The 24,317-nt window shown below is 47.7% G+C and overlaps 1 protein-coding gene across 1 annotated transcript in view; it reads right to left on the bottom strand.

Annotated features, from left to right (window-relative positions):
• Nucleotides 1-24,317, bottom strand: part of SCYL1 (SCY1 like pseudokinase 1) — a 1,168,528-nt gene that overhangs the window by 612,489 nt on the left and 531,722 nt on the right. The window contains exon 10 of the mRNA XM_086938572.1: nucleotides 3,768-3,923. Coding sequence (XP_086794698.1) covers nucleotides 3,768-3,923 — 156 coding nt within the window. The remainder of the gene's footprint in view (nucleotides 1-3,767; nucleotides 3,924-24,317) is intronic.

Below are 24,317 nucleotides of genomic sequence, written 5' to 3'. Positions count from 1 at the left end.
TGCCGTCCACGGCCCAAGCTCGAGTAGGCAAACACCACGAGGAGGTCACCCCTGCGATCCTGACCCGAGATCTGGCAACCCCTGACCTGCCTCAAGCCTCGAGCCCACGGCTGCAGCCTAAACCCAGAAGGCCCCCCTAACCGCAACCAAGAGCTGGTAAGAAGTTCCGACCCCAAAAGGCACCACTGCACCTGACGCCCCACGGCCTTGTGTGCCCAAACCGACGGTGCCTAACCAACCCCTAACTTCCCAACATACTTACTGAAGTGGTGATCGCACCCAGAAGACCTTCATACCCATGCCTGCAGGGTATTTCCAAACCGGAGGTTCTCCATTGAAAACAACAGGGCATCCGACATCGAAATAGCACTCTGCACCCGGCCGCCCTAGTACCGCTGAGGGTGCACCTTCGGTGCTACTTTGTTCCCCATTTGTCCTGAGCTAAAGTCCAGGAGCTTTGCTCCCACAGCCAAGTGGCCTGCTAGTCAGCAGCCACCAACTGGAGGCCCCCTATCCCCATTGGATAACATTGGGCCTCAGCACTCTGCACCCAGCAGCAGCCCTTGTGCCGCTGAGGGTGTAACTAGAGTACATCCTTGGCCCTGGGGGACCCAGAGTGTACCCCCAAAACCTCAACTCACACTACCAAATACTTACCTCAAAACTGATAACACTATTTTCCTCCATAGGATAACATTGACTTTTTCTGTGTAATGTTTTTAAGTGTGGAGTTTGAGAAACTAAAGAAATTCTTTAAAATAGCACAATCGGAAAAAAAACGATTTTACTTACCTGTTTTCAGGAAATGTCCCAGAGTAGTATCTAGGTATACTACTTTGTGTAAGCCTAGTAATCTCAAAAGTTACTTACCGGCAATTTTACTAAAAAGCTTATTCAAGTCTATGTGCTGCACTTACTAAGTATTGCATTTCTCTGCATCCATACTGTAAATCAAACCTAAGTGCATATACAATTATCATTCAAACTGTATTTCAATTTCATTACTACTGGAAAGTATTTATTGCTTACCTGTGCCAGGCTTGCTTGGTTCTAGAAAATAAAATAACTCAAACAATATTTTTATACAAAAACAAATGGTGTGAAGTTCAGTCTTTGAATGTGTGAATTTATTTGCTGACTGAGTGTGTACAACAAATTCTTAACACTCTGATACTGCCTTACTGCTCGACCACACTACCACAAATAGAGAGTAAGGTTCTGTCTAACTTTACCTCTGCCAACCTTTCGGATTACACTGGCCTCTGTGCACACTATACCACACTTTGCTATAGTATATACAGAGCCAGCTTTCTACAGCGAGTGCCAGAAGTCGTCCAAGCCAAGCTCAATCAAGTTTGCCTTGATTGATGTTAACAAGGAGATCTTCCTTAAAATTCCTGGCATTCCAAGGATGTCAGCTAAGAACTTCCTACATGGCTTCAAAGTATCCAACTTCCATAAGCACACCCAATAAGCTAATGGGTGCAGCTTGGCCACCATGCCCAAAGGCTTTAATCCCAGCTCAAGCCGTAGAGGAAGCAAAGCTCAACCCTGGGGAAATAGTAGAAACCGCACAAACTTAGTTTCCTCGCAACCCAGATTAGTCAAATCCGAATGGGCCCATAATTCACATCCTTAAAGTGCTGCAATTAAAACCTGTGCCATATGTATTTTAAGGGAGTGGGGGGTTTAAAGAGTAAGACTTGGCTGGTTTTGCAAATCTAAGTAAGGCCCAGCCCTGTGTTTTAATGTAGCAACACTGTTGCATTTAGACCTCCCACGAGTTGGAATCTGTTATTCGGATACAAAGATGATTAAAATTCCTCACTCTATCAAGGGAGACTCCTTTCCTTGCAGCGGAAACCCCCCTCTACAATATTTGTGCAGATTAAAGACCATGTACTTGGTCTTAGCTGTATTCAACTGAAGCCCACACAGATCACAAAAGAGGAAAAATCTTTACAACAAAATTAACAAACCCCAAGCAGTCTTTGAGACCAAGAAGGTGTCATCTGAAAACAAGGAAGTAACATTCGTTCCAGCTAAAGTAGGAAAGTCATTCTGGCAATCAAGTAAAAAATACACACATCAATTGATGAATAATAAAACCAGGGTGGGGGCCAGGACACAACCCTCACGGACTCCTCTTCCCTGCAGGAATATGTCCTGTCACGTCCCCATTAGTGCTCCATCTAACTTGGGCATAGGTATCCTCATTCAGTCTAATTAAAATATCAACAATTCCATACGCCCCACGATTTTTCTCAGAATCAAGTCAAAGGCAACAAAGGCAACAAACAAATTGCCACAGCTGATGTCCTCGTCTTCCCCTAGGTAAACAAGAATCTGAAGGTTAGTTCATGGTGTCCAGATTATCTCTGAAGCCAGCTTGGAAGTGGGTTATCACTTGGCTTGCCATCCATTAAGTTTAGCAAGGATTTGCAAACAAAATATTTTTTAATAGAGTCTATCAAACGAATGGGGTGATAGTTTTGCGGTAGGTCCCTTTTTATATATAGGGACAATCTCCGCACCTTTCCACGTTTCAGGAATAGGAGCACCTGCAAGGATGGCGTTCAATATTGTACTGATATATGGGACCCAAACATCCAAATTCGATTGAAAAAGGTCGACAGGGATTTTATCCAAACCAGCAGCCTTACCCATCCTTTGCATGGTGACAACCCTCTCGATATCAATAGAAGAGAAGTGTAGAAAAGGAAGGGGGCAGCAGTCGCTGCACTATCAAGGGGCTGGAAGATGTGCCTGCAACTACACGTAAATCACAAGGCAAGGGGTTGCAGTTTCCATATACTGATTTAAAGTGATTCTTCCACATTTCGCCCTGATTGTGAATTTCGAGGATCACTGCCTCAGGTGAGGAGTCATTCTGAACAATATGCCTAATGTATTGGCATCTTCACTAGTTACCGCATTTAAAAGTTCGGCCCATAATTCATCATTCTAATTCACTTGGACATTCCTTTGTGCAGTTTTATATTGTGCTCTAGCTTGCCGAATCGTGCTTCTGTTCCCTTCTTTGATCACTTTCAGTAGGGCATGCTTAGCTTCCTTGCATGCAGAGTTAATACTAGAGAATGGTTTTAGCTGTTTGCTAGCAGGTTTAAAATCCTTTAAAAAAAACTAATTAAGCTTAGTGAATCAGATATTATGCCTAGCTAAAAGGAGTTCACCATTGTCTAGCTTATCAACTACTGGTTTTAATAAGAAAAATGGGATTTTATACATTTTTATATTGGCCTCTTCAGCGGTAGAATTGGAATCCCACCGAAGAGCTCTCCTAGAGTTGAAAACTTCAGGCACAGCACAATCAGGGGATTTCCTCAGCGCCTCTTCCCATGATGCCCCCATGGCCCAAGTCCAAAACAAAAGAAGTGATCACTTTCAAATCTATGGGAGATTACCATATCGATCAAGAACTCCCATTGTCTAACATCTAGGAGGATATAATACATTCTACTTCTTTAATTAGTTCTATGGAAGGTGGGAGACAGTAAAACGTCTAATTTTTAACGACTGTTGCATGTTCTAAGCCCATGTGACATGTGTACTACATTTTGAACCTTTCTGCCAGGTCTAAAATTTTGCACACTCGGAAAAATTCCACAACTAATTATACGTTGCATAGAAGCATAGATATGCATTAACCTGGTGAAATGTGCAATATTCGGGGATGTGTAGAAAGAAAATGGAAACGTTGACTATTATTTCTCTTTGAGGATTGTAGTGCACGATGCATAACTTACGGTGGCATTAAGGTAGGGGCCGATTTTTCCAAGGCAGACGGTAGTGTTGCATCGGATTGGACCCTGATCATCCTTTGACTGAAGGCGGGAAAAATGCTTCATTAGTTCCACATTCAGGTTGGTTTCGTTGAGTTTTGGAGCTAGCAGCAGCATCGACTGAAAGAAACACAGCACAGATTATATAATAGCACATCACGGTCTAAGTCTAAAGGCCACAACTTCTTGTATTCCAGTATTCCAGCAAACAGCAATATGTGACATTCAACAACATGTTTTGACAGCCTGGTATACTAAGGGTTGTTCAGTTGTTCGCTACAGTCTTCCAAGATCTTTACCAAAATTGGCACTACAGAATACTTAGTAAACAATTATGGATACACATTTTCTTGTGTTATACAGCAAACATGCAGAGTAAGTGAGAGTAAGAAAACAAGTATTTGTATTATATTACCTTCTGGACTATTGGGGCAGTAGAGGCAAGTCAAAAGAATATAAACTCCGTAACCAAGATAAAAAAAAAAGAGCTTTTGTGATTTCATCCTACTCCACAATAACAAAGTCTGGGCAAGTTCTTTTGGGAATACGTTAGTCTTTCAGTCACTTTTCATAGCAAGCAACTATTGATCTGGGTAAGATTAGTGAATTGCCTAGAGCATCAGTATGGAAAATGCTATTTAGCTGTAAATATCGGTTTGCAGCTTGTTCTGTTGAAGATTCAATTACTGTGCACAGTCTTACAATCTAATATTTGGTATAGAAAAGTACATATTCTTTTCTTTTTTTTTATAAATGAAAGGAATATGCTACTTACCAGTATGCATCTCTTCTTGGCATAGAGGGCTGCAGAGTGGTACATTATGAATAGATCGCCATCTGGTGTTGGGCTCGGATGATTGCACTTTGTTTTTCTCTTGGAGAGTCTTTTGTATCTTGGTGACTCCTCCCTTAGTTGGTAGTGCGCATGGGCATCGGCTCCATCCTTAGATTGTTTTGCCATAGTAGGGTTAGATGGAGTAGTGTAGTAGAATACAGATAAGAATGCCCATGTAAGTGTATCTAAATAAGAATAATGTTGGAACAGACACAGGTTTCCGGGGAGGCTGGGAGGGCATGTACCACTCTGCAGCCCTCTATGCCAAGAACAGATGCATACTGGTAAGTAGCATATTCCATTCGAGGCATATGGGCTGCAGATGGTACATTATGAATAGACTATACAGCAGTTCTCTCCCTAGCGGTGGTCGCCAGTGTCTGTTGCAACTGTCTGAAATAAAGTTTTTAATACTGCCTGTCCCACTCTAGCTTGTTGTGTTGTGTGCACATCTACACAATAGTGTTTTGTGAAGGTGTGTGGTGTAACCCAGGTAGCTGCTTTGCATATGTCATCTAGTGGGATGTTTCCCAAAAATGCCATAGATGCTCCTAGTTTACGTGTAGAGTGAGCTCTAGGAGGAACAGTTAATGTTCTCTTTGCTTTTAAGTAACATATTTGAATGCATTTTACAATCCATCTGGCAATGCCCGCCTTAGAGATGGGATTGCCTTTGTGTGCTGGAGAAAACGCAACAAATAGCTGTTTTGTCTTTCTGAAAGTTTGTGTTCTTTCTATATAGTACAGTATGGCCCTTCTAACATCTAATGTATGTAGGGCTCTTTCTGCTACTGTCTGTGGTTTTGGAAAGAAAACCGGTAATTCCACTGACTGATTGATGTGGAATGCTGAAATTACTTTTGGTAAGAATTTTGGGTTTGTTCTAAGAACCACCTTATTTTGGTGTAACTGCATAAATGGTTCTTGAATTGTAAAAGCCTGCAGTTCACTTACTCTTCTAAGTGACGTGATAGCTATGAGGAAGGCCACCTTCCATGTGAGGAATTGTATTTCACACCTATGCATAGGTTCAAAGGGTGGCCCCATTAGTCTGGTAAGTACTATGTTGAGATTCCAGACTGGGGAAGGTGGTCTTCTTGGTGGAATGACTCTTTTGAGTCCTTCCATGAAAGCTTTAATTGCTGGTACTTTAAACAGGGAAAGATGTTGCCTGTTTTGTAGGTACGCCGCTATAGCTGCGAGATGAACTCTTATAGAGGTATATGCTAAGTTACATTGCTGTAAGTGTAGTAAATAGCAAATGATTTGTTTAGTGGATGCGTCCAGAGGGTTGATTTGCTTACTGTTACAGTGTATAGCAAACCTTTTCCATTTTGCTGCGTAGCATGCTCTGGTGGTAGGACGTCTTGCTTGTTTAATGATCTCCATACATTCTGGTGGTAGATCTAAATATCCAAACTCTATGACCTCAGGAGCCAGATCGCTAGGTTCAGTTGTTTGGGATCTGGGTGCATTATTTCTCCATGGTTCTGTGTAAGATGCATGGGTAATAATCTTAGCTTTTGATGTGGTACTTGTGAGAGTTGTAGCAGTGTGGTGAACCACGGCTGTCTTGCCCACGTGGGTGCCACTAGTATCATTGTCATTGAGTGTTGCTGCAGCTTCCGAACCAGTAACGGAATTAGTGGTAGAGGAGGGAACGCGTAAGCAAATTTGTTGGACCAATTTATCCATAGTGCGTTGCCCTGGGACCGTTGGTGTGGGTACCTGGATGCGAAGTTTTTGCATTTTGCGTTCTGATGATTGGCAAACAGATCTATCTCTGGTTGCCCCCATTTTTGGAAGAATGGCTGCAGTATTTGGTCGTGCAGCTCCCATTCGTGTACTTGCTCTGACTGTCTGCTTAGGATGTCCGCTATCTGATTTTGAACTCCTGGTAGGTGTTCTGCTAACAGATAGATCTTTTGAGGAATGGCCCATCTCCAAATGTCCTGTGCTAGTTTGGATAGTTGGAGAGAGTGTGTCCCCCCTTGTTTTTGAATATAATACATTGCAGTCATGTTGTCTGTTCTGATCAGGACTGCCTTGCCTGTTATTTGCATTTGGAAAGCTTTTAGTGCTAGAAACACTGCTAATAGTTCCAGGTAGTTGATGTGCAGTTTCTTTTGCTGCACACTCCACTTCCCCTGCACTGTGTATTTGTCCATATGCGCTCCCCATCCTGAGAGCGATGCGTCCGCTGTTATTATTACTTGTGGAATTGGCTCTAGGAACGACCGTCCCTTGGAAATGTTTTCTGTGTTCCACCACTTCAGAGAGCGGTACGTCCGGTCGTTTACCAACACCAGATCTGTAATCTGACCTTGAGCCTGATTCCACTGTGTCGCTAGACACTCCTGTAGTGGGCGCATTTGAAGTCTGGCATGTGGTATTAGCAGTATGCATGAGGACATCATGCCTAATAGTTGCATAAACACTCGTGCTGGTAGTGAGTGTTGTGGTTGAAATCTTTGTATTAACCCGACCATTGTTTGTATCCTGACTGGGTTGGGGTATGCTATTGCTTTTTCTGTGTCTACTGTAGCCCCCAGGTATTGCTGAATCTGGTTTGGTTGCAGGTGCGATTTTTTGTAGTTCACCGTGAACCCTAGGTGGTGCAGCAATAGAATTGTCTTCTGTGTGTTGTGAAGACATTCCTCTTTTGACTTGGCCTTTATTAGCCAATCGTCCAAGTATGGGAAGACATGTATTTGTTGTCTTCTTAGGTGTGCTGCCACCACAGCTAGACATTTTGTGAAAACTCTTGGTGCTGTTGTGACACCGAACGGAAGGACTTTGAACTGATAGTGTTGTCCTTCTAACACAAATCTTAGGTATTTTCTGTGGGCTTTGTGAATTGGGATATGAAAGTAAGCGTCTTTTAGATCCAGTGTAGAAAGAAAGTCCCCTTTCTTCAGTAAAGGGAGTACTTGTTGGAGCGTGACCATGTGGAAATGCTCCGAATTTATGTAAGCATTGAGAGGTCTGAGGTCTAATATTGGTCTTAGGGACCCGTCCTTTTTGGGGATCAGGAAGTATAGAGAGTATACTCCTGTTCCTTGTTGATCTTTTGGGACCTTCTCTATTGCATGCTTTTGTAGAAGTGCTAGAACTTCTTCTCTTAACAATGTCAGATGATCTTGACTCATTGGACGCTGTTTGGGGGGGATGTTTGGTGGGGTAGCTGTGAGTTCTAGGCAATAACCATGTTGGATAATTTGTCTCACCCACTTGTCTGATGTGATGTCTTCCCAGACAGGTAGGAACTGTGATAGACGTCCCCCGACCGGTGTTATGTGGTCTGGGGGAAGTTCTATGAAGTCACTGTTTTGGTGTTGAGGCGTTGCGGTTGTTATTATTTCCGCGGCCTCTACCCTTGTTGTTGTTACCTCTGTAACTGCCTCTTGAATTACCTCTGGGTGATGTTGGTGTGAAAGAGGTGGATTGCTGATTTGTTCCTGTATTCTTTGAGCCCCCTCTATAGGTGGATCTACGAAAGGAACCTCTGTGTGTTGGCTGTTGCAATGCTCCTATTGACTTAGCCGTTTCTGTATCTTTCTTCATTTTTTCTAAGGTCTCGTCTGTGCTTGAACCAAACAGTGTCTTTTGATCAAATGGTTTGTTCAGTAGGGCCGTTTGTACTTCTTGTTTGAATCCTGAGATTCTAAGCCATGCATGTCTTCTTAGCATGACACTGGTGTTAATAGATCTTGCTGCAGTGTCTGCTGCGTCTAGTGCGCATTTAATGGAGGTATTAGTTATTATTTTACCTTCCTGTATTAATTGATCTGCCTTTTTCTGATGTTCTTTGGGGAGATGTGTGATAAGTTTCTCTAACTCATCATAATGTGCCCTGTCATAACGTGCGAGTAGTGCTTGTGTATTGGCTATACGCCAGCTGTTAGCTGCCTGTGATGCTACTCTTTTGCCTGATGCATCTATTAACTTTGACTCTTTATCTGGTGGAGGCGCCTCTCCTGTAGATAATGAGTTTGCTCTTTTACAAGCGTTTGAGACCACCAGCGAGTCTAGAGGTACATGCCCTTTAATAAATATTGGGTCCTTTGGAGCCGCTTTATATTTTTTATCAATTCTTGGGTTTAACACCCTGGCTCTCACTGGGTTTTCGAATATTTCCTCTGTGTGACTAAGAAGACCCTTCAACATAGGAAGAGTACCTGATGTTCTCTGTGCATTAGGTAGAGTCTCTAACAAGAAATCCTCTATTTGAGGTTCTGTATGCATATCTAGTTTGTGATATTTTGCTGCCCTATTAATGAGCTGCACAAAACCTGTGTTATCATCAGGTGGTGAAGGCTTTGAGGGATATAGCTCTGGGTCGTTGTCCTCATCTGACCCTACATCATAGTTTTCCCATGGGTCCTCCTCATCTGGGATAGTTTCGTCATCCCCTTGAGGTTCTCCCTCCCCTAGATCACTGTCTACATCTGACTGAGGTGTAGCTGGTCTTGGTGTGGAAGGTGTAGGAATATTTGTCCTATTGTGAGGAATAGGAGAAGAGGGTGTGACTTTAGGTCGAGGAGAAGCAGGAGGAGTTATGTTCGTCCCCATTGTTCTCTTTTTTGAAGGAAGAGGTTTATCTTCTGACTGTTCACTCTTTCTCTTCTTCGTGACCACTTTCCCAGTTTGCGGATCAATAAACAAGATCTTTTGTTTGGGATCTGTCTGTTGCTCCTGAATCGGTACCGAAGGTCCTGGTTCCGAGAGGTGCTTTTGTTTTCGATCGTCAGATCTTGTTGTTTTCGACACCGAATATCTGCTCGATTCCGACTTTCTGGGTATCGAGTGTATCTTGGACGATAAATCATATTTATGCTTCGACATGGAATGTTTTGATACCGAGCTTTCCTTTGTATGTAGCCTCTGTGTCGAAGTCGATGTCGCCCTTTTCTCGGATCCGACATGGTGGGGGTCCGAGTGTTTCGGTTTCAGTTTCGTTGCCGGGCCCGAGGGCGGGGCGTCGGAAACTTTTTTCTGCGGTTTGACCGGGCCCGAGGGCGGGGTCGTTACCGCACGGGGTCGGTTTTTCGGTAAGGGGACGTCGTCACTCACGGTTTGTTGCTCGATGAGTTCTTCAACCTCCGACTGGTCCCCTTCCGACCCCGACTGGTCCTCTTCTTCCTCGATTTGCTCGTCTCCGAACAGCTCCGGGATTGCCTCCGCCTGCATTCTGGAAACCTCGTGTCTTCGAGCTCGACGATTTCTAATCGTTAGCTTGGAGGAGAATGCTGCACAGGCTTCGCAGTCCCTGGATTCGTGTTCAGGCGATAGACAGAGGTTGCACACCTCGTGTAGGTCCTTGTGTGGGAACTTAGCACCACACGTTGGACATTTTTTGAATGGAGTCCTTTCCATGGACTCCAGGCTTGACTGCGTCGAGAAAGGCCTCCTGTTCTTCGACGTAGATCCACGTTTTTCTCTTCGATTTTGAATTTGCAACGCGTCGGAATGGAAATGAAACGCGTTCGATAACAATACCGTCGAATTGGAAAGGGAATAAGCGCCGATAAATCACTTTCTTCTGAAGTTGATCTGGAGCGTCTCGATCCTCATCCGAACCCGATGGCGGAAAAAAACAATCTAAGGATGGAGCCGATGCCCATGCGCACTACCAACTAAGGGAGGAGTCACCAAGATACAAAAGACTCTCCAAGAGAAAAACAAAGTGCAATCATCCGAGCCCAACACCAGATGGCGATCTATTCATAATGTACCATCTGCAGCCCATATGCCTCGAACACATCTTTATTGAAGTTTCACACTATGTGTTACAGTAGGCATCACAAACCGTACAGGCAATACAAACGTGTGATCACATTTGTGGTGGCATGACCCAATACCTTTAGAACGTGTGCTGACAGTGCCATGGCAGTACAGATGTAATCAATACAAAAACACAAACAAAACTGTAAGCCTGTAATATCCGAAAGTCATGCAGTTTGTGCGAGCGGTAGGGGTCTACTTGCAGGCCATCTCTGGTGATGGCACCATCGCAAGGCATGTAATGCAGTGATGCCAATTCAGTGTTGTGGCTGTCCAGGAGGGAGGTGGGTGTGGCAAAGAATGACGGGGGGGAGGGGGGGGGGGGTGCTGGTTTGTCTGAGCTTCTGCAACTCTCTGGCATACGCTAGAGGGAAGAGACTAGCTCATCCCATCCCATCCCATGGGATGAGCTAGTCTCTGCCCTCTAGCGGCGCGACGGGGTGCCTCCTAAATCGATCACCTTTCTCTTGGCGGAGTGCAGTAACCTCAGCACTGCCCCATTTGAGAGTCAGGGCCTGCCAGGATGCTACACCTGCAAGTGTGCGTGCCTTCCAGTGCATTGCAATAATTAGTTGCGCCATCAGCAACGCCATGTCCAGGGCCGGTTCTAGGATTTGCGTGGCCCTGGGCTAAAAGGGAATGTGCGAAGCCCCTCTAATGTAGATAAGTGGCCCCTTGCAAGGAGACCATTCACAGACACTGTGGGAGGCCTATTGTCCAGCATTTTGTTGCCCCCCCACAGTTTTAACTTTGAGCCCACAAGCATTTCTCACCACTTCAGTCCGATAGGTGTGAGAATTGCTTTTGGGCAAAAGTTAAAACTATGGGGGCGCCAAAATGATGGACAATGGGCCTCCCACAGTGTCTGTGAATGGGTCTCCTCTCAATTGAAGGGAGCGTCTCCCTCCCTTATGTATCCAGATACCATCCCTGAGAGGCCAAGGGAGGGGGGGCCCTCCATTTCAAAGAAACTGGTGAGTATCCTTTCTTTGAAATGGATCGGTAGGGAACCAACAGGACACATCACCAGTGCGTGGCCCCATGCTGGTGGGCTGAGTGTGAGGCCCTGGGCAGCTGCCCATGCAGCCCATGCCTAGCGCCGGCCCTGGCCATGTCGACAAAGCAGTGGGAGACTCAGCTAGCCTTACGGTGCTTTCAAAGGCCCTGGGACATGACAGCAGGGCAGTAAGATGATGCTGTAGGGTACATTCTGTGTAGCTGTCTGGGGTAAGGTAGGCCCTGTGCAGAATACTGTGCTGAAAACGGATGTTGCGAGAACATTTTGCGGGTGTATCTAGGGTGGCCAACTGGCATGGGTGCAAATTCAGCACGGCGAGTGTAACAATTCAGGACAAGGGGTCAAAATTCAGGACAAAAATTCGGGGCAACAGGTATGCTTTGTAGACACATCAGTGGATTTCATGCAATAGTGTATAAATAAATAGGCAAGGAACATAAGTACAAGTCACTTCTCCTGCCCCGTCACTTTCTCCTGCCCGGTCACCTCTCCTACCCCGTCACCGCTCCTTTGTCATTTCAACTGCCCATTCACTGCTCCGGCTCGTTCACTGCTCATGCCCGTTCACTGTTCCTACCCATTCACCGCTCCTGCTCATGCCTAATCACTGCTCCTGGCCGTTCACTGCTCCTGTCCAGACAGTACTCCTGCTCATGCTCTATGACTGCTCCTGCCTCGTCACTTCCCCTGCTCCTCCCTTCTGCTGCCTTGTCACTTCTGCTGCCCCGTCACTTCTGCTGCCCCGTCACTTCTGCTGCCCCGTCACTTCTGCTGCCCCGTCACTTCTGCTGCCCCGTCACTTCTGCTGCCCCGTCACCGCTCCTGTCCGTTCACCGCTCCTGCTCATGCCTAATCACCTCTCCTGCCCCGTCACCCCTCCCCCCCTCTCGCCTCTCCTGCCCGGTCCCTTCTCCTGCCCCGTTCACTGCTCCTACCCCGTTCACTGCTCCTACCCCGTTCACTGCTCCTGTCCTTTCACCGCTCCCGCCCAGTTAACGCTTCTGCTCATGCCTAATCACCGCTCCTGTCCAGTCACTTCTCCTGCCTCGTCACCTCTTCTGCCCCGTCACCTCATCTGCCCCATCACTTTTCCTGCCCATCACGTCACCTGCCAGTCACTTCTCCTGCCCGTCACCTCTCCTGTCCCATCACCTCTCATTTCCTGTTGCGTCTCCAGTCCTGTCACTGCTCCTGCCCCATCCTTTTTCCTGCCCCATTCCTTTTCCTGCCCCATTCCTTTTCCTGCCCCATTCCTTTTCCTGCCCCATTCCTTTTCCTGCCCCATTCCTTTTCCTGCCCCATTCCTTTTCCTGCCCCATCCCTTTCCCTGCCCGGTCAGCACTCCTGCTCATGCCCGATCACTTCTCCTGCCCAGTTCACTGCTCCTATCCGTTCACTGCTCCTGCACGGTTACCGCTCCTGCTCATGCCTAATCACCTCTCCTGCCCCGTGACCTCTCCTGCCCCGTGACCTCTCCTGCCCAGTCACCTCTCCTGCCCAGTCACCTCTCCTGCCCAGTCACCTCTCCTGCCCAGTCACCTCTCCTGCCCAGTCACCTCTCCTGCCCAGTCACCTCTCCTGCCCAGTCACCTCTCCTGCCCCGTCCCTGCCCCGTTCACTGCTCCTGCCCCGTTCACTGCTCCTGCCCCGTTCACTGCTCCTGCCCCGTTCACTGCTCCTGCCCCGTTCACTGCTCCTGCCCCGTTCACTGCTCCTGTCCTTTTACCGCTCCCGCCCAGGTAAAGCTTCTGCTCATGCTTAATCACCGCTCCTGCTTCGTCACCGCTCCTGCTTCGTCACCGCTCCTGCTTCGTCACTTCTCCTGCTTCGTCACTTCTCCTGCTTCGTCACTTCTCCTGCTTCGTCACTTCTCCTGCTTCGTCACTTCTCCTGCTTCGTCACTTCTCCTGCTTCGTCACTTCTCCTGCTTCGTCACCTCATCTGCCCCATCACCTCATCTGCCCCATCACCTCATCTGCCCCGTCACCTCATCTGCCCCGTCACCTCTTCTGCCCCGTCACCTCTCCTGCCCCGTCACCTCTCCTGCCCCGTCACCTCTCCTGCCCCGTCACCTCTCCTGCCCCGTCACCTCTCCTGCCCCGTCACCTCTCCTGCCCCGTCACCTCTCCTGCCCCGTCACCTCTTCTGCCCCGTCACCTCTTCTGCCCCGTCACCTCTTCTGCCCAGTCACCTCTTCTGCCCAGTCACCTCTTCTGCCCAGTCACCTCTTCTGCCCCGTCACCTCTTCTGCCCCGTCACCTCTTCTGCCCCGTCACCTCTTCTGCCCCGTCACCTCTTCTGCCCCGTCACCTCTTCTGCCCCGTCACTTTTCCTGCCCATCGCATCACACGTCTGTCACTTCTCCTGCCTGTCCCTTTCCCTGCCCCATCCCTTCTCCTGCCCCATTCACTGCTCCTGCCCAGTTCACTGCTCCCACCCGGTTAACGCTCCTGCTCATGCCTAATCACCGCTCCTGTCCTGTCACTTCTCCTGCCCCGTCACCTCTTCTACCCCGTCACCTCTCCTGCCCCGTCACTTTTCCTGCCCATCACGTCACCTGCCAGTCACTTCTCCTGCCCGTCACCTCTCCTGTCCCATCACCTCTCCTTTCCTGTCACTGCTCCTGCCCCATTCCTTTTCCTGCCCCATTCCTTTTCCTGCCCCATTCCTTTTCCTGCCCCATCCCTTTTCCTGCCCGGTCAGCACTCCTGCTCATGCCCGATCACTTCTCCTGCCCAGTTCACTGCTCCTATCCGTTCACTGCTCCTGCACAGTTACCGCTCCTGCTCATGCCTAATCACCTCTCCTGCCCAGTCACCTCTCCTGCCCCGTCATCTCTCCTGCCCCGTCACCTCTCCTGCCCCGTCACCTCTCCTGCCCCGTCACCTCTCCTGCCCCGTCATCTCTCCTGCCCCGTCATCTCTCCTGCCCCGTCACCTCTCCTGCCCCGTCACCTCTCCTGCCCCGTCACCTCTCCTGCCCCGTCACCTCTCCTGCCCCGTCACCTCTCCTGCCCCGTCACCTCTCCTGCCCCGTCACCTCTCCTGCCCCGTCACCTCTCCTGCCCCGTCACCTCTCCTGCCCAGTCACCTCTCCTGCCCAGTCACCTCTCCTGCCCAGTCACCTCTCCTGCCCAGTCACCTCTCCTGCCCCGTCACCTCTCCTGCCCAGTCACCTCTCCTGCCCAGTCACCTCTCCTGCCCAGTCACCTCTCCTGCCCAGTCACCTCTCCTGCCCAGTCACCTCGCCTGCCCCGTCACCTCGCCTGCCCCGTCACCTCGCCTGCCCCGTCACCTCGCCTGCCCCGTCACCTCGCCTGCCCCGTCACCTCGCCTGCCCCGTCACCTCGCCTGCCCCGTCACCTCGCCTGCCCCGTCACCTCGCCTGCCCCGTCACCTCGCCTGCCCAGTCACCTCGCCTGCCCCGTCACTTCGCCTGCCCTGTCACTTCGCCTGCCCCGTCACTTCGCCTGCCCCGTCACTTCGCCTGCCCCGTCACTTCGCCTGCCCCGTCACTTCGCCTGCCCCGTCACTTCGCCTGCCCCGTCACTTCGCCTGCCCAGTCACTGCTCCTGCCCAGTCACTGCTCCTGCCCCATCACTGCTCCTGCCCCATCACTGCTCCTGCCCCATCACTGCTCCTGTCCCATCACTGCTCCTGCCCTGTTCATTCTGTGTACAACATTGACAAATTAGACAAGGGGGTAAGTGCCCCACAGTACTCTGTTTGGGGAAAGCTCCTCTGTAATCACTAACTACGATCTCACTGGCTGGCACATGATATGATAAAGGCAGGCGTCGGGCGCATTGTCATTCCAAAGGGGATAGTCTGCCTCAGTCGGAATGACAAAGGGCCTGTCCACAGTCTGTGAGAGCTCAGGGAGGGGATGCTGCAGCCTCTGGAGTACAACAGAGAAGTGCGAGCTGGCCCCTGAAAACTTTTAATCTCTTGGGGCTCCTCGCAGGGAACGCTGAACTTAATATCCAAAATTATGGACAAAAGGCATCCATTAAAGGAATGATTATGGACAACGGACATCACACCAAAATGACAGACGGTCTGTGAAATTTACGGACGCTTGGTCACCGTAGGTGTAAAATATTCTGTCCAAATCCCTTTGAGTCACTGCACTGCCAATATTGTGCTCCCAAGTCTGCTGGAGCAATGCCAGTGGGTGCTGGGTTTCAAGGGAGCTGGCTTTAGTAAGCCAGGGAACTAGCCCCCGGCCAGTGCCCATTGTGTGAAGTATGTGCGTTAGGGGATGAGGATAGGGTCCTTTGTCCGTTAAGACCCATAACCATTCCATCACTACAGCTAGTCGTCTATATACCAGGAATTGGCCCGCCGTGGGCCCCATCATGGAGCAAGTCACACAAACTTCCCACTTCGCTGATTCCTAGAGCTCCACTCAATCTTGTCCGATGTGTGCCAGGGAAGGTGCAAATGGAGAACAAGAGAACGTCGAGTATACTATGGCATTCTAGGCATGATTCACAGTGCTCTATTATGGCCACCCCTAGGAGGCCATTAGAGGGTGTAGGCACCAAGTTGGGGAGAAATAGTTCATGCATGAGTTTAAGTGTTCTGGTCTCAGACACTGAGCATACCTACGCAAAGTGGCGGCCCATAAGCCAGCTGGTAGGCCACTGGAGCTGCGCCACTAATTAATAGATTTCAAACACAAGGGCACGTAACCCCCCCCATTCTATCGGGAGCTGCTGCTTGGCCAAGGCCACCCTATGCCTCCCCTTATTCCATGTGAGGTCATCTGAGATTGCATGCAGTGATCGCAATATGCTCCAGGGGATGCTGATCGGTACATTAGTGAAATAGTACAGGAGCCTTGGGAGCATCACCTTTTTAGACAGACACCAGGCCCTGCACTACCAGGGGGAGAGAGCACCCAAAGGTAATTTGGGGCCGAAGGGAGAAGAGAACCTTTGTGAGGGTTCCATCTATTAAATCTTGGGTCGAGTGGTATATGTTGATGCACAAATATCGAAAGGTGTGAGGTTTCCAACTATTGACATGGGTGCCTACCTCAATGTGCTGTGGAGGGCACTCCAGGTGGAAGGGAAATAAACAGGTCTTAGCCCAGTTAACCCCAACCTTGAAGTGGACCTAAAGGCATCCAGGATGTGTGCTATCTCGGCTATACCATTGTAGATATCTTTAACAAAGACCAGAGTGTCGTCATCATACAAGGAGACTGTGCGACTCATGTTGCAGTGGGGTATGCCCCAGGGTTGTCCTGACTAACATGGTGATCACTGTGAAAGAGGCTCCATTGCCAGGGCAAAAAGCAGGGGGGAGAGGGGGCATCCATGACGTGTGCCCCTACTGACAGGGAAAAGGTCTGAAATTCTAAATCCGGACCTGCAGGCCGTTGCGGTGTTATTGGACACCGCAAAGGCGTTTGATTCCATAGAATGGGGCTTTATGATACAGATACTCTATAGAATGGGTTTTTTCCCCCATGTTTGTCACCTGGGTTCAATTGCTATACACGGAGCCAACCGCAACAGTTCGGATTGGCGGTGTCATATCTGAACTGCTGCGAATAGAACGAGGCACGCGACAGGGATGCCCATTATCCCCGTTGCTATTCGCCATTGTGCTGGAACCGTAGGCGTGCAAAATCCGTCAGCTCCACAGAGCTGCGGCGCTCAATTTTTATGATAGACCGGTGGGGATCTCACTTTATGCTAATGACATGGTCTTGTACGTCCGTAAACCGTCCACATATCTATCTCCCCTTCTTCGAGAGTAAGTAAAGTTTAGTCTGCACTCTGGTCTCCACATTAACTGGAAAAAATCTGTGATAATTCCGTTAACCACTATCACCAAATCCCCAATAGTGGAATACCCGCTTGTCTGGTCGGACGAACCGGTGAAATACTTGGGAGTGTGGCTACACAGAGATCCAGCAGTGGTCATTGCTGAAAACTACGGTGCGACCTATGCTTCCTTAGTCACTCAAGTCGACAAATGGCTGCGCTTGCCATTATCGCTAGCGGACCAGATAGCTATTATAAAGATGGTGATATTGCCTAAGTTTTATATTTGTTCTGCAACGTCCCTGTTCCACTGACAGTTCACTTTTTTAAAACAGTCCAAACACAATTACTACGGCTTGTGTGGGGCAAAAACAACCGAGAATCAGCTGGCGCACACTATCACTCCCATATGACAGAGGTGGATTTAAAGCGCCTGATCTTTACATGTATTACCTATGTTGTCAAGCTCAGTACGCTTACTACTGGTTTAAATATCATGCATTCACGACACACGTGGCGGTGGGACAGGGCGACGCCGCTCCCATACCATTGAAGGGCATTATAACACATTCCCGTAGACACACACCGAGAACAGAGATTAACACAATTGACGTCACCACAGCGGCATGGCAGGCGACTGGGCGGAAGACTCACAAACTCCCCCTTTATGCCCCTACACTACCCATCGAGGGACATGCTGCTCTCTCGGTTGCACAAGATAAGGGATCAATAAAGCCCTTAGTGAGGTCGGGATTGTGACTATGGGTGAACTATATGTAGAGGGAACGTATATATCTGGGGAGGAATTGTCCTACATCACGAACCTGACGCATGATGTTTAATTTTACCTGTTACAGGCTGAGGCGGGCGGTAAAGGATCACTACACTACTTTTCCGGCAGAGCATAAAATGTCACTCCCCCTTCAGTTGGTAATCACGGCCCCTACAAAGACAAAAATGGTCACTAAACTGTACAAAGCTATCCAAGCCGACGTACCACACACAGTAGATACTAGTCTAGTGCGATAGAACACTGTACTTGATCCTCCTTTGACAGAGGCAGACTGGGAGCGAATATGCTCGCTTACTGGGCGACTGACCATCAACAGTAATTTAAGGATTATACATCTAAAGTTTTTGCTTCAGACATACCACACCCCTCACAAGCTATGGACAATAGGGCTACGCGAGGAGGGGAAGTGCAAAAGATGTGGAACGGACCCTGCTGGCTTTCTGCATTTGGCTTGGGAATACGGTCATGTACATGCATATTGGGAGGCGTTTTTGTCTAGTTTTGTTAAAATGACAGGGACTGCGCAGCAAAATACTCTGGTGTGGTTCTGAAAAGTTTGGACCCTGCTTTATGATATTGAGAAACCCAACACTCGTGTCAGAAAATATCATCATACCATGACGAATTTGGTATTGGCAGACCGGTAATGATTAGGACGTTACAACTGTGCATTTGCGTCACGATTAAATGACGAGAACACCCTTAAATCATAGTTTCTGTCTTGCACCCTCGGTCGCCATTTTGTGAGCGGCATCCATCTTGTAGCTTGCCCTCATATAGTCAATTGATTGAGGCCGAGTTTGATCTGAAAGGACACGTCCACCTTAGCTGACTTCCCCATGACCTGGCCGAGCTGACTCCACTGCCTCCAGCCAAACCAGTTTGGGCAGTTCCTCGCCCAGTAGCCGAGTAAGATAGCATCAAGGCACAACATGCCATAAACCATTCACTGCATACAAACCATGTTATCCACACACATACACCTGTCCATGTTTCTTGTTTATGGCCGGTTTTACGATGAGAAGGTGCCCGATTTTATTGGGGTTTCATCGATATCTGATGGGAGTTCTGGGCCTGGCTAGATAATCCATCACAAACTGGACATACAAAATATGGGTTTGTCATCATGACTTCGCTTTTTTAGTGTTTTGGAAATATGTATATGACCGTATTGTAAACTAAAGAATTCTTGCCTGCAGCTGTTATTTTTGTATAAAAGGACAAGGCTGGTTCTGTAAAAACGAACAGTCTCCTGAGAACTTACAAACCGTGCTGTTGTACTTCTAGGACGCTTGTTACTTGGTTGCAGCCAATAAAACTCGATCTTTGACTTCACCTAGAAGACTCTGTGTTTCTGTGGTCCAGAACAGGGAGAACTCAGAGGTCTTTGGGTGTTTTCCCCTGGCACCACCGGGTTCCTAAAAACCCGGTACCTCAGTTTGGCGCCCAACTCGGGGCGGTATCAAGCGGTGTCGGTCAAAGCCAGATGTTCGTGAGGAGCTTCGTGTGAAAATTCCAGAGGAGGGCCAGCCACTCCAGCGACCCCTGTATGTCGACGTGGTTCCGAAGGTCTTTGCTGCGAGGTTCCCCGCGTCCCGATGGCTACAAAGGACTGCTGCCCTGACTATCGCCCTGTTTTGGACCCAGTGATCCTTGGTAGAGCGAAACAATAGACGAGTCTTCTAGTGACGTCATCGATCATCAATACTTCAGTTAAGTATAAGTGGAGAGTCTCCCAGTCCTTAGTTTGATTCTTAGTTTTGGTATCCTTGAGATACACTTTGTTTGGAACTTGCAAGCGCCAAAACCAAGGGACTCGTGTATTCACGAGAATATCGTATTCGATAATCCTTTGAAGTTTGAAGCTAGACTAGTGAGCAAAGATGCCTGGTCTTAGCAGACTTGGAAACTTGTTTTGTCTTGGTTGTAGTAGGGACTCCCGATTAGAGGACTCGTGTCCGGTTCCTCCAATTGGAACTCCAGCATATGAACTATATATAAAGCACGGCGTAGGCCCTATCACATATAATGAAGTATGGATAAAATACACCAGAAAAGATGGTGTTTTAAAATGGCCCCAATATGGTAGCTTTGACACAGAAATCTTAGACAATCTCGAGGTCAAATTGTTCAAAAAGAAAGCCCGGCCGGCGATGTTTGACTCTTTTCGCCTATGGCGCAAGGAAGCCAAACAGAAAGAAATAAAATTGGCAAAGAAAAATAAAAGAAGTATGTCAATGGTACAAGCTGCCGTTGCATACAGGGATAATGAGGAAGAGCAAGAGAGTGAACAAATGCTTAGAAGAAAGAAGTTAGCAATCGACAAATGCTACCCAATGAAGGATTCTCTAATGTCCCACTTACTGAGTTCACCACCACCCTATGCACAAGATGCTACTGCACCCCCGCGACGCTTTGTTATACCGCGCCCTGGTGCACGAAACTCCAGTCCGTACACAAGCACCAGCTCCTCTTCAGCTGGTTCCTACTTCTCCGGCGCAGCCCTCTCAAGGGCCGCCGCCTTTGCTACATACTCCGCCTGCTTTTTCTGCGACTTTGCCTACTGCTCCACCTGTTCTTCATGATACTACTTCTGCCACTGCCTCGACTTCCTTTGCCACTGCCTCGACTTCCTCTTTACATCAGCCTGTCTTTTCTGGCACATCTGCCTCTCCGCAAGCTTCTCCTTCTGTTAGACGGAGAGTGGCAAGTACTGTCACTGGTCTGTTCTTACCTTTCTTTGGGTCGCCTAAGACGACCCCTAAAACAGGACGTAGACAGTTGCGTAGTCAACTGCCCGATTATGAGGAAAGAGTAGTGCTGAATGAGTTAGCACGTAAATGGGTTACTGATAGTATGATGTTCAGTCTGTTATGGAAGTCTTCCGTCAATGGGACGCACCCACTCAGAGATATGTATTCGAAGAGATGTGTGTATATCTTTGCGAAGATTTGCAAGACAATGATCCAAAACGCAAAATGCAGGAATTATTCCGTATGCGATTCAAGTTCTATGAAGGCATGATTGTAGGTGCCGATAACGAGCAATAGATTTGTTGTTATCTTATAGGAGTAAGGGAAACGTCTCTAGATCACTCTATGAGGATGACATGCAAGGTAGGAAAAAGGCGCGACAGTACCCTATGAGAGAAGTTCCTCCAGTTTGGAGGGAAGGTGATGCAAATGCGAATCCGGCAATTCTGCCACATTTCCAACGTGTATGGGTACATGTTCCCTGGAAAAGATCTGAAGTCTTAGCGCTAAAACAGACATTACCTGATCCCCGTAAAAATCCTGCAGGGTATTATAAAGAGTTATCACAGACTGCCAGTTCATGTATAATGAATCTAGCAGATGTAGACATGTTTGGAAATGTTGTTCCACAGCCCTTATGGAGTAAGATTCGTCATGCAGATCATGATCCAGAATTAGGTGACACGTGGGCTAATATTACTGCTGCTGATGCTAGACAAGTTGGTGGTTCCAAACCCGAGCCTTTGGTAGCAGAACTTCCTGGTAGAATTATCACATATATGAAAACTTTAATGCCTGAATTACTTGTGAATTGGGACAAGTTGTCTGCGTGCAAGCAGAAGAAAGATGAGAATGTGTCTGACTTTTTCACAAGGTTTGAAGAGACTTTCGTCGACCACAGTGGTCAGGATATGGCTACCGAGGGTGGCCAAAGATTGTTTGTAGACAAGTTTGTGCATAATCTGCTTCCTGAACTGTGTAATAAATTGAAAGATTCAGAGAGTGCTTGGGCTGTTTCCCCGTCAGCACAGATTTTAGCCACAGCCCAGTACTACGAAAATAGGCGCAAAGACCAACTAGAGAAGGTAGACAAAAAGACTAAAGATTTGAAAACTAAAGTCCTTCTCCAGCAAGCCTATCCGCCTCGCACTACTAGTCAGCCTGATTATCAGCAACAACAGTTTCGAGAAACTCACAAAGAAACGAGTACTCAACAGCGTTTACCGTATGGTCCAAATCAGTGTGTGTATTGCAAGGAAGAGGGTCACTTTAAGAATAGTTGTCCAGCTTTATTACGACGTTTGAATGGTGTTTCTGGTGCAAGAGGTAGAGGTGTTCAACAGGCTCCTAGAGGTAGGGGCCGTGGAAATTTCCCCCAGAATACTACTTCTTTTCCGCCTCAAAATTCTATGAACAGCTTTGATCAACAAAATAATGCGTCTTCTAGGTCAGCCCAGTACTATGCTGATGATTACTATGCAGAAAACAAGAATGAGGGTAATGATTGCTAGGACAGCCATGGACAAAGAGAGGGAGTTGTTTCAGTTCCAGTAGATCAGAATGGACCTTATGTTGAGGTGATTACATCAGGTGTGACAGAACCTTTTCTGCTGGATACTGGTGCTACAAAAAGTTCTATTATGCACTCAAAACTTCCTGGCGCACCTTTGTCTGGCGAAATGAATGTTTCAGTAGGTTTTTCTGGCGCCCCGGTTAGGAACCCGATTTCTAGTCCTATGTCACTTTCTGTTGGGCCATGCGAATTGGAAGCACCCCTCATTCTTACAACAGGTTGTGGTGAAAATTTGTTAGGTTTGGATTTATTAAAGAGACTATATGCGACTTTGTACTGTTCTCCTTCGGGAGTACAACTTACCCTAGGTCAGAAAGTGGTTTCCCCAGTGTATTTGTCAAGAGACAATATTCCAACAGAATTGTCATAACTTCCAGATATACTTTGGGCCACTGGTTCCAATGATGTGGGCCTTTTGGAGATAGCGCCATATGTCATTACATTGAAAGCCAATGTTAGGTTGCCACGTATTCCCCAATACAAGATCTCCAGCGAATGTGAAAAGGCGTTGTTAGCGATCGTTTACGATCTGATTGTGAAAGAAAGATGTCATTGAAGAAACAACTGGTAACATTTGTAACAGTCCTATTTTGCCTGTTTTAAAGTGTACTGATCCCTCACAGCCACCTGTGTACAGATTTGTGATTGATCTTAGAGAAGTGAATAAGATTGTTGTGCCACAGTTTCCAGTTGTTCCTGATATCAATGCCCTATTGACTATGGTCCCAGTGTCAGCCACTTGGTTCTCGGTGATTGACCTGAAGAATGCTTTCTTCAGCATCCCGATTGCCGAGGAGAGCAGAGATATTTTTGGCTTCAATTTAGGAGGACGAAGCTTCCGCTTCAAACGCGCTCCTCAGGGCTACTGTGAAAGTCCATCTATATTCAGTCAGGCTCTGAAATCACAACTTGACACGATTGTTCTACCTGATGGTGCGACTCTCATTCAGTATGTAGACGATTTGCTGGTCGCTGCAGATACTAAAGAGATTTGCAAGGAAGCCACATTGTCGTTGTTGCGTCATTTATGTGACATGAAGCACAAAGTCTCTCTTTCGAAATTGCAATTTTGTCGACAAGAAGTGACCTACTTAGGTCACATCTTATCGAAGGAGGGAAGGAGACTGACCCCAGAGAGAATACAGGCAATCGCGAAATTGAGTGTCCCAAGGACACAGAGAGAAGTGTGTGCTTTCTTGGGCATTACATCATATTGCATGCAATGGATACCAAATTTCTCATTGTTGGCAAAACCTTTGCTGGCACTAATCTGTAAAGATACACCCAATCCTGTGCTTTGGTCTGAAGATTGTCAGAAGAGTTTTCATGAGTTGCGTGATGCATTGCGTTCGGCTCCTGTGTTGGGTAACCCCGACTACAGTAAGCCTTTTACATTATATGTCCACGAGAAGGAAGGTTGCGCATTATCAGTCCTGACACAATGTTTTGGGGACAAACAGCGTCCCTGCGCGTATTTTTCAGCGACTTTAGATCCTGTAGCCAAGGCATTACCAAGTTGCTTGAGGGCCACTGCTGCAGCAGCTGTCTGTATTCGACAGTCTGCTGGATTAGTAATGAATAACACTCTGATCGTTATGGTCCCACATGCAGTAGACATTTTGCTAAACAGAACAAAGACACAGCATTTAACTAGTGCTCGACTGTCAAGTTATGAGCTGACACTATTAGCTAGTCACATACACATAAAGAGGTGCGATACACTCAACCCAGCGACGTTATTGCCCATTCCCAACAAGGGGTGGTGAGGGACAGAGTCTCTGAATTAAGCAGAAAGCTCTCACCCAGTCAAGAGATCAGGGCTAGATCCAACACCGTTTTTTAGCTCACTGCACCATCCCAGTTTCAGAACCTGGCTGTATGCAAATTAGTCTGTTCCTGTCCCAGTGCATGATGGGAACAGGGCAAACCAAACTACAAAAGCCAATTCTTACACTGGGAAGGAAACAAGCTCCCAGGGACCG

The sequence above is a fragment of the Lissotriton vulgaris genome, chromosome 9, assembly GCF_964263255.1.
Source record: "Lissotriton vulgaris chromosome 9, aLisVul1.2, whole genome shotgun sequence".
NCBI lineage: Eukaryota > Metazoa > Chordata > Amphibia > Caudata > Salamandridae > Lissotriton > Lissotriton vulgaris.
This window is presented reverse-complemented; position numbering and strand designations above follow the sequence as displayed.